The following is a 10,658-nucleotide window of genomic DNA, read 5'->3' as shown; positions in this document are numbered from 1 at the left end:
TCCCGTATCCCAATCCTGCATTCTGTATCCTGTATCCTACTCCTGCGTCCCAGCATTCTGTATGCTGTATCCAAATCCTACACCCCAGCCTTGCCCGGCAGACCTGTATCCTTCATCCTACATCCTAATCCCGCATCCCAGCGCCGCATCCTTCATCCCACGTCCCGATCCCACATGCCGGTTCCGCATTCCAACGCAGCATCCCAGCCCCGCATCCACCCATCCTCCATCGCACACCCCGGATCTCCGCATCCCAATCCCGTGCGCAGCACAAAGGCCGCACTACAGCTCCCGGCGTGCCCGGGGCTTGGGGGCCGGCGGCGCTCCCGCCCGCGGCTGCGGGTGCGCGACCGCGGGAGCGCGCTCGGGGATGGGGGGGGGGGGGAGCGCGGGAGCGCGCACCAATCGCGGCGCGGCCGCGCCCCGGCCCGGCCCGCCCCGCCCGCCCCATCCCCGCACCGGGCGGGGCGCAGCGGCCGCGCTGCCATGAGCGAGCGCCCGGCGGGGCCGCCCCGCCGCGCCCCGGCCGCCCGCGCCCCCCGCCCCGGCCCCGCCCGCTCCGCCCCGGCCCCGGCCCCGGCCCCGGCCTCGGCCCCGGCCCCGGGGATGCCGCGGGGGCGGCGCGGCTGAGCCCCCCAGCCCCGCTGCGCCGCCGGCCCCGCCCGCCGCCGCCATGGCCGGTAAGCCCCGCCGCGGCTGCGAGGCGCTCCGGGTGGTGGCCCGGTGCCGGCCCATGAGCCGGAGGGAGGAGGCGGCGGGATACGAGCGCGTCCTGGAGCTGGACGTGAAGCTGGGCCAGGTGAGCATCCGCAACCCCCGCGCCGCTCCCGGGGAGCTGCCCAAGACCTTCACCTTCGACGCCGTGTACGACGCTAGCTCCAAGCAGGCCGACCTCTACGATGAGACGGTGCGGCCGCTCATCGACTCGGTGCTGCAGGGCTTCAACGGCACCGTCTTCGCCTACGGCCAGACCGGCACCGGCAAGACCTACACCATGCAGGGCGCCTGGGCGGAGCCGGAGAAGCGCGGCATCATCCCCAGCGCCTTCGAACACATCTTCACCCACATCTCCCGCTCGCAGAACCAGCAGTACCTGGTGAGGGCCTCGTACCTGGAGATCTACCAGGAGGAGATCAGGGACCTCCTCGCCAAGGACCAGAGCAAGAAGCTGGAGCTGAAGGAGAACCCCGAGACCGGGGTGTACATCAAGGACCTCTCCTCCTTCGTGACCAAGAACGTCAAGGAGATCGAGCACGTGATGAACCTGGGCAGCCAGACCCGCTCCGTGGGCAGCACCAACATGAACGAGCACAGCTCGCGCTCCCACGCCATCTTCCTGATCACCATCGAGTGCAGCGAGACGGGGCCGGACGGCGAGGAGCACATCCGCGTGGGCAAGCTCAACCTCGTGGACCTGGCCGGCAGCGAGCGCCAGAACAAGATGGGGGCCCACGGAGAGCGCCCCAAAGAAGCCTCCAAGATCAACCTCTCCCTCTCGGCCCTGGGCAACGTCATCTCGGCGCTGGTGGACGGCCGGAGCACGCACATCCCCTACCGGGACTCCAAGCTCACCCGCCTGCTGCAAGACTCCCTCGGGGGCAACGCCAAGACAATCATGGTGGCCACCTTGGGGCCGGCCTCGCACAGCTACGATGAGAGCCTGTCCACCCTCAGGTTCGCCAACAGGGCCAAGAACATCAAGAACAAGCCCCGGGTGAACGAGGACCCCAAGGACACCTTGCTGCGGGAATTTCAGGAGGAGATCATCCGGCTGAAAGCCCAGCTGGAGAGACGTGGGATGCTGGGGAAGAAGAGGAGAAGGAGCAGCCGGAGGAAGAAAGCAGTGGATGGAGAGGGCACCGTGGACAATGAAGGGGAGGACGAGAATGAGGATGGCCTGGAGAAGAACATGGAGTATTACTTGAAGGAGCAGAAGGAGAAGCTGGAAGAGGAGAAAGCCGCTATCCAGGATGACCACAGCCTGGTGAGTGAGGAGAAGCAGAAGCTGCTCCGGGAGAAGGAGAAGATGATCGAGGACCTGCGGAAGGAGCAGGAGGCCACAGAGCTGCTGGCCATCAAGTACAAGGTTCGTGTTGGCACACGTGGTGACAAATGGGGCCGGGGTAGCTGCTGTGCCCACAGCCCCTGCTGTGGAGTGGGAATGGATCCCGAGCAGGGAGCCTCGGAGAGGTGCCCACCGCGGTGCACAGCAAGGGGGCCTCCCAAAAAAGGCAGGGTCCCCGAAGGCAGCCCTTGGCTCCGACGTGGGGCTGGGGTGGCCTGGGGACACGGCACGGGAGCTGCAGGAGTGGGAGGGAAGGGCTATAGGGGAGTGGGTCACTGGTGGCACGAGTGCGCTGTGCTCAGTTCTTGTCCCTGTCAGCACAACAAAGCAGCTCGTGTGGGAAGGAGGAGTGGTGAGAGTGATGCTGCAGATTGCTCCCTGGCGGCCTCGGGAGTGAGCCCAGGGCTGGGGCTGGGGACACGGTGCACCTGCCCCCAATTCTGTCCAGCCCCTGGCTTCCAGTGGGCTCTGTGGGCACGGACAGGGCTGTGAACCCATGGCAGGGACTGGCAGCTCTGCAGGGATCCCCATCCCAATCCCCTTTTCCCACCCCAAATCCTTCCTGGCACCCCAAGCCAGGGCAGGTGGATGGGGGCACCACCGCTGGCTCAGGCATGCTCAGGGATTTGGTGCTGAGGGTGAGAGGGACCACGGCAGCCCCAGCTGTGCCGAGTTCTGGGGCTGCACCTCCCCCTGCCCCAGCCCTGCTCCTGCCCCCACTGAGCTGGGGGGGTCCTGACCCCTCTCCCCTGCCCATGGTGGCCATGGGGCCGGGACCACACGGGTGCCGGGGCTGGGCAGGGGTCCGGACCCTCTTCCGTAGCCAGGGTCGTGTTTGTTGCAGCCCTAGGGACACGTGGCCGTGCCCAGGAATGTGTGATCATGCCCAGGGATGCGTGGCCGTGCCTGGATGCCTGCACAGAGACCACGGGATCCCACTGGGATGTGCCACTGGGGCAGAGCCGGGGGCTGCTGGCTGGCGCAGCGGCTGTCCCGTGATGGGTATCCCGTGATGGGTGTCCTGGCACAGCAGGATGCCTGGCACGGGGGGCCCTGCAGCCATCCCCCCGTGGCAGTGGGGTGCAGGCTGTGGGGTGCAGGCTGGGCTGGCAGCTGCCCAGCACAGTCTCCCTGTCTGGAACAGCAGGGCTGGCTCAGGGCCACTGTGTGTCCTGGAAGTGCTGAGTAACAAGGCAGGGCCGGAGGCGAGATGACACCGTGTCCCTTTTGGTGGCTTTCAGAGCTGCTCCATACGCAGGGCCCCTCTGGTTGTGGGAGTACAGCACAGTGACAGCAGAGAGGTGTCACCTCAGAAAATGCCCCCTGTGCCAGAGGGGCACAGCCTGCTGTGACACTCACCCTGGTGGCACTGCCCGTGGGACACTGCGGGGACACTGGGTGGCCTCACGGTGTTCAGGGGCAGCTTTGTCACACAGCGGGGCCAGGCAAGGAGCCACAGGCTCCACAGTGACCGTGGCAAAGGCAGCCGAGGTGACAGGGGGCTCGGGGTGCCCCCCACACCCGCGGGTGACACGCTGCACCCCGTCCTGCTGTCACACTCGTGGAGTGTGCACCCTGCCCCAGCAGATGTGCATTTGGGCACCCAGATGTGCTCCTGGGGACCCAGATATGTGCCCAGGCAGAGGGGCTGTGCCACAGGGGAGCTGGGTATGGGGTGCGGGTGCTTCCCCATGCCAGGGGCTGAGGCTGAGGTCAGCAGGAGGAGAAGTGCTGGGAAGTTCTCTGGCTGCCGGAAATTCGTTCCTGGGAGAGGCTGAGTGCTAAAGGAGCTTGGGAGTCTCGTCCTTGGAGGGAATAAATGCCCTGGCAGGGAGAAAACAGCACTGAGAAACCTCTTAGTCTGAGGATGGTGTCTGCAGGGGGGGCTCTGTGGGAGGGGTGGCAGCAGGACCATCGTCCCAGCACCCACCCGGTCCCCTCCCTGCACCCCAGTGGGGTCCCCAGGGGACACTCGGCATCAAGGGGAGCAACCGGGACCAAGAACTGGGTTTGGAGGAGAAGGAGTGAGGAGCCTGTGGCACCCCAGTGCCCCCAGCGCTGGCAGGGGATGGCACAGGATCCGGTGGGGGGCTGCCCTTTGGGGGTCTCAGTCCCCAGCAGAACACCCAGCCTGGAACACCCATCCAAAGGGAGGAATCCCCAGGATCAGGGGAGCTGGATGGGGCACCCATGATGGGAGCTGTGTCCCCATAACACTGAGTGGCTGCAGGGGTCTCACTGCGTGGGAGAGGTAGGAAGGCACAGTTGTGGGGTGTCCCCTGGGTGATGGGGGTGCTGGCACAGTTGTGGGGTGTCCCCTGGAGTCCCCCAGGACCCACAGTGTGCGCCCTGCAGCTGAAAGGTGGAGAATCATGGAAGTAGAGCCTTGCCCTCTGAAGCTGTCAGTGGGTATGGGGGCCATGGTTTGCACTTTGCACAGCACCCCCATGGAGACCCCTGCCCAGGGACATGTGACAGCAGCTCCATGTGTGCCCCCACAGTGCTGGCACCACCCTTGGGGTGGCCTGGTGGCCCCCCTGCCCCTCAGGGCCGTGGCCATGGCAGTGGGGTGGGGGGATGGCAGGGCAGGAGCAGGGCCCCTGGATCTGGTGGGGCCAGAGGGACCTCAAGGGCAGATGCCCAGTGGGTGAGGGTGGCCACGTGCTGGTGGCAGAGGGGACATTTCAGAGATGGAGGCCCAGCTGTGTCGGTGTTTGGGAAATTGATTTTTCAAGCTGTGTGTGCTGTTTTGGGGACATACAGGTCTGTCCCTGGGTGGGCACAGGGTGTCCCCCATGGACACCCTGACATGGGAGCAGGGCTGTAGGCCACAAATACACACAGACAGACACACACAGACAGACACACACAGACAGACACACACACAGACAACAGACAGACACACACAGACACCCGGAGCTCCTGCCCATACCCACGTGGGTGTGAACGTGCTCAGCCTGGCACAGGATGTGCTCCCTGTGTGGGTTTGTGTGTGCACACACCCTCCACACCTGTGTGTCTGTGCACAACCTGTGTGTGTTTGTGAGTGTGTGTTTGTGAGTGTATTTGTGTGTTTCTGTATCTCTGCATTTCTTTGTGCAAAGCCTCTGTGTATTTGTGTGTATATTTGTGTAAGTATTTGTGTGTGTATTTGTACATCTCTCTGTGCACAGCCCTGATGTGAGCTGGGCCAGGAAGGCAGGAATGGAGGCTGGGCTGGCAGCTGCTGCCCATCCCATCCCTCCCTGCACATCCCATCCATCCCTCCATCCCTCCCTGCACATCCCATCCCTGCATCCCCTGCTGCTGTGCCTGTGATGCTGACCCTGCCCCGGGCTGCTCTGCTGGGTGTCCATGGAATCTTTGAACTGTGGGAAAAGCCCTTCAAGGGTCACTGAGCCCAACCATCCCCAGCACTGCTATGGCCACCACTGTCCCCTGTCCCCTGTCCCCAAGTGCCACATCCACAGGGCTTTGAAATCCCTCCAGGGATGGGAACTCCACCCCTGCCTGGGCAGCTGTGCCAGGGCTGGATAGCCCTTTCCAGGCAGGAACTGTTCCAATATCCAGCCTAATTGTGCACAGCCTCCTCCCCATCAGCAGGGCTCTGGGCACTGAATGGTCCCACCTCCCTGAGCATAGGGATGGGCACAGGGATTGGGGATGGGCACAGGGATGGGCTCAGGGGTCAGGAATGGGCACAGGGATGGGCACAGGGATCGGGGATGGGCTCAGGGATCAGGAATGGGCACAGGGATGGGCACAGGGATCGGGGATGGGCTCAGGGATCAGGAATGGGCACAGGGATGGGCACAGGGATCGGGGATGGGCTCAGGGATCAGGAATGGGCACAGGGATGGGCACAGGGATCAGGGATGAGCGCTGGGTTTGAGGATGGGCACAGGGATCAAGAATGAGCACAGGGATGGGCACAGGATCTGGGATGGGCACAGGGATCTGGGATTAGGGATCAGAAATGGACTCAGGGATCGGGGATGGGCACAGGGATCAGAGTGCCCACCCAGTGAGGTGCCACGGGGCTGGCAGCCCTGCCCTGACCCCCTGTGCCCTGCAGGCCATGGAGAGCAAGCTGCTCATCGGGGGCAGGACCATCGTGGACCACACCAACGAGCAGCAGAAGATGCTGGAGCTGAAGAGACAGGAGATCGCTGAGCAGGTGGGTGACTCAGGGGGTGACAGGGGAGGTGACACGGGGGGTGACACGAGAGGTGACAGGGGTGTCCCTCTGTCCATCCCTGTGCCCACCCTGGCTCCAACTATGCCCCTGCACTGCAGAAACGCCGGGAGCGAGAGATGCAGCAGGAGATGCTGCTGAGGGACGAGGAGACCATGGAGCTGCGGGACACCTACACCTCCCTGCAGCAGGAGGTGGAGATCAAAACCAAGAAGCTCAAGAAGGTGAGAGCATGACCCGTGGGGACAGGGACAGGGATGGGGACGTCCCTCCCCTGGGTGCCCAGCCCCGGGGCAGGGCTGAGGTGCCGCTCTCCCCTCCCAGCTCTATGCCAAGCTCCAGGCTGTGAAGGCTGAGATCCAGGACCAGCACGACGAGTACATCCGTGTGCGCCAGGACCTGGAGGAGGCCCAGAACGAGCAGACACGGGAGCTGAAGCTCAAGTAGGTGTTTGGAAGGTGCTTGGGGGGCCCCTGGGCCAGGGGGCCCTGAAGAACTGGGTGTGCAGAGCAGAGGTGAGGTGTTAGAGCAGGGCTGGGGCACTCAGCAGGATTGGGGCGCTCAGAGCATGGCTGGGGTGTGGGTGTTAGAGCAGGGTTGGGGGGCTCAGTCTCACAGTGGGTGCTGAACTGGAGGGATTGACCCCACCCAGAGACAGGGAAAGCCGAGCCCTGCCCAGCTGTCAGTGGTGGCACAAGGTGCGGCCACCGGGAGCTGAGCAGCACAGGGGGTGTCCAGGAGCTGCTGAGAAGGGAAAAGCCAGAAACTGTCCCAGCAGAAACCCTGTCTGTGGCTGAACCTGGGGGTGGCAGTGGTAGCTGGGGACACCTGGTGACCTGCTCTGGCCCCCACAGCACCCTCAGAGGACAGCAGCTTGGGGGACTTGGGGTGACCCCAGCTCCCTGGTGCTCCCAGCTCCCCTGGGCAAGGGCAGAGTTTTCTCTCCGGGAGCCTCCCACAGCTGCAGCTGCTGCTCCACCGCCCCCGGGGGTTTGTTCTCACTTCAAACACTCCTCTCTTTCAGTGTCTGTAACCCCCGCAGATATTTACAAGCGCTTCAGCATTTTCAGGGTGAAACGGTTCCGCTACAAACAGAATTCCACCTCCAGCTTTGCCCCTTCTCTCCTCTGACATGATTCTGGCTGGAAGCCACAGCTCACTGATACATCTCCTTGCCTCAAAACAGTTTTTGACAGCTGTTCGACTTGCCCTCAAAACACACAGGAAAAAAGATTCCCTCTGGGATCCACTTGGCATCGTTGAGCTTTCCTTGGTTTTCAGGTCGGGCAGGGGGGAGCAGGCATGGGAGGAGAGCAGGGCAGGGGTCCTGGTCCTGCCTGGAGCCCCAGAGCTGCCAGGCTCCTCTCTGGTGCCTGTCCCCTCCTGCCTGTCCCCTCTCTGTGGCTGCTTCGGCCCCTCCCTTTCCATCAGATTTTCATCCTCTGGATGTCTCCTTCTCTTCCTGCCTTTCCTCTCCCTTTGAGACCTGTTTTCTGTCTCCTGTCACATTAACCCCTTCCTCTCCTGCTCCTTCCCATCCTGCTCCATCCCTCAGGTACTTGATCATTGAGAACTTCATCCCTCCTGAGGAGAAGAACAAGATCATGAATCGCCTGTACTTCGACAGCGACGAGGACCAGTGGAAATTCCAGCCACTGGTTCCCACTGGAGGGTATGTCCCTGTCCCTGCATCCCTGTCCCCAGGGTGTGTCCCCATGTCCCCATCCTTGTCCCTGTGTCCCCATCCCTGTACCCAGGGTACAGTCCCCGTCCCTGTGTCCCCATCCCTGTCCCTGTGTCCCCATCCCTGTCCCTGTGTCCCCATCCCTATCCCCAGCGTGTGTCCCCGTGTCCCCATCCTTGTCCCTGTGTCCCCACCCCTGTCCCCAGGGTACTGTCTCAGTCCCTGTGTCCCCCTTCCTGTCCCTGTGTCCCCACCCCTATCCCCTGTGTCCCCATCCCTGTGTCCCCAGGGTACAGTCCCTGTCCCTGTGTCCCCATGCCTGTCCCCAGGGTACTGTCCCTGTCCCTGCCAATGAGCATGAACGGCCCCAGGGCTGGGGGAACCAGGGACTCTGGGAAGTGCCCATGGGTGGGAATCTCCTCCAAGCCCAGCCCCATGGGGAGAGCCTCCCTTCCCTGGCTGATGCAGCTCCCTCTGTCCCCTCAGTCCCCCATTGTCGGTTCACGTTCCCTCTCCGTGTGCTCCAGGAACAGCCTCCAGATGAAGAGGCGCCCGACCTCTGCCGTGGGCTACAAGAGACCCATCAGTCAATACGCCCGGGTGGCCATGGCCAGGAGATCCCACCCCCGCTTCCGGGTACGCCAGGGGTGTGGGATGAGTGGGATAAATGGGGTGGGTGGGGGATGGATGGATGCATGGATGCATGGATGGATGGATGGAGAGTAGAGGTGGATGGCTGAAGGCAGACAGTGAGTGGATGGGTGGAGGGATGGATAACACTGGGAGAGAAGTTGGAGTAAACAAGCTCACGAGGATCTGGGATACACCAGTTTGAGCTGCCATCTCCAGTCCAGGAGCTCCCGGCTCTGGCCCTGGCAGCCTCTGCCATTGGAAAGGACAGGGCCGCTCAGCCGTGGGAGAGGGTGGAGAGCTGGAGCAGAGCCTTGAGCCCACGGCCCAGTATGGCTGTGCCAGGGGGGAGAATCCCCCTCCCCAGCAGCTCCCCTGGCAGCGTGGGTTGCCAGAGCTGGGGCCGTGCGCTCCCCACGGTGGCTCCCCACGGAGCTGGCTGTCCTGTGCCCCGGGCAGGCTGAGAACATCATGTTCCTGGAGCTGGACCTGTCCCCCCCGGCCATCTTCGAGTTTGAACGCAGCAGGGACCCAGCGGAGCAGGACCCGCGGGCGCTGCACCTGGAGAGGCTGCTGCACCTGGACAGCCTCCTGGAGCGGCCAGCAGCCTCCCGTGTGCGCAAGTCCCGCTCCTGGTGAGTGACAGCAGCCTGGGGACACGGCCGGGACCTTCCGTGGGGGACAACTGGGGCTTTGGGGCAGGCGGAGCTGGAAAGGCCCCGTCCCACCAGGGCTGATCCTGCCCGTGAGTTGCTGGCTGTGGTCAGAGTTTGAAATGTGAAATGCTGCTGAGGTTGTGCTGTGGAACAGCATCATGGGGAGCTCTGTGCAGGAGGGACCTGGAGCTGCTGGAAAGAGCCAAGAGGAGGCCCCGGAGCTGCTGCAGGGCTGGAGCCCCTCTGCTCTGGAGCCAGGCTGGGAAAGCTGGGGGTGCTCACCTGGAGAGGAGAAGGATCCAGGGAGAGCTCCGAGCCCCTGGCAGGGCCTGAAGGGGCTCCAGGAGAGCTGGAGAGGGACTGGGGACAAGGCATGGAGGGACAGGACACAGGGAATGGCTCCCACTGCCACAGGGCAGGGCTGGATGGGATACTGGGAATTAGGAATTGTTCCCTGGCAGGGTGGGCAGGCCCTGGAATTCCACAGGGTGGAATTCCCAGAGCAGCTGTGGCTGCCCCTGCATCCCTGGCAGTGCCCAAGGCCAGGCTGGACATTGGGGCTGGGGCAGCCTGGAACAGTGGGAGGTGTCCCTGCCGTGGCAGGGGTGGCACTGGATGAGTTGTAAGATGTCCCCAGCGCAAACCCTTCCATGACTCCACGATACTCCCAAATCCCAGACCCAAGGTATCCTCCCACCCAGCAAGAGGTGCCCTTTGGTGCTGCCTGCACAGCAAGTGACCTGGAAAAGGGCTGGATTTTGGGGAGGGTGGGAAGGCAGGGCAGAGCAGCAGACCCAGAGTGTCTCTGTGTCCCCAGGTGCCAGACGCCGCGGTCGCTGTCATCCTCCACCACCCACGTGTGTCTCGCCTCCAGCTCCCCGTGTGCCGCCCCACTGCCGGCCCAGGAGTGACGGCCTGGACACCTGGTCCCGGACTGAGCCCCCGAGGGGCCGAGGAGGGGCCCGGCCCAGCGGCCCCAGCTCATGCTCAGCTACTTTGTGTGTGTTTGTGCGAGACACGAACGGCCCCGGGCCAGGGCGGCTGCCCCTCCCTCCCTCCTGCCCTTCCTCCACCCGCTCCCCTGATCCGGATCTGTCACTTTATTTATTTAACCTATTTATTTATGGAGTGAGTGACGCGGGGAGGCAGGATTTGTGCTCGGACTGATGGACGCGCAGGCTGGCAGTGGGCACCGTGCTGACCACCCCAGGTTTGCCCAGCTCCCAGCCCTCCCCGCACGGCCTGGCACAGGGCTGGGCACGGGGACACCACCAGGACGCTGCTCCATCCAGGCAAGAAGAGCGTGGGTCCCTCTCCGGGGGCTTTGGCAGAAGCTGAGGCTGCCCTGGCCCCTGGTGCTGGCTTTGCTTTGCTGGATCCCAGGGAGTTTGGAGATTTCTGCATGGATTGGGAGACTTTGTGGTGTCA

At 63.7% G+C, this 10,658-nt stretch overlaps 1 protein-coding gene across 1 annotated transcript; it reads left to right on the top strand.

Annotated features, from left to right (window-relative positions):
- Positions 1-673: 673 nt before the first annotated feature.
- Positions 674-10,173, top strand: KIF3C (kinesin family member 3C). The gene is made up of 8 exons (XM_062489569.1): positions 674-2,086; positions 6,141-6,242; positions 6,362-6,484; positions 6,585-6,703; positions 7,816-7,932; positions 8,472-8,580; positions 9,034-9,209; positions 10,048-10,173. Exons 1-8 carry the CDS (start codon positions 674-676, stop codon positions 10,139-10,141), a joined length of 2,253 nt encoding a protein of 750 aa, XP_062345553.1. The 3' UTR covers positions 10,142-10,173.
- The last annotated feature ends 485 nt before the right edge of the window (positions 10,174-10,658 follow it).

This window comes from Cinclus cinclus, chromosome 3 (genome assembly GCF_963662255.1).
Source record: "Cinclus cinclus chromosome 3, bCinCin1.1, whole genome shotgun sequence".
NCBI lineage: Eukaryota > Metazoa > Chordata > Aves > Passeriformes > Cinclidae > Cinclus > Cinclus cinclus.
The sequence above is the reverse complement of the archived record's forward strand: the minus strand, read 5'-3'. Positions and strand labels throughout refer to the sequence as shown.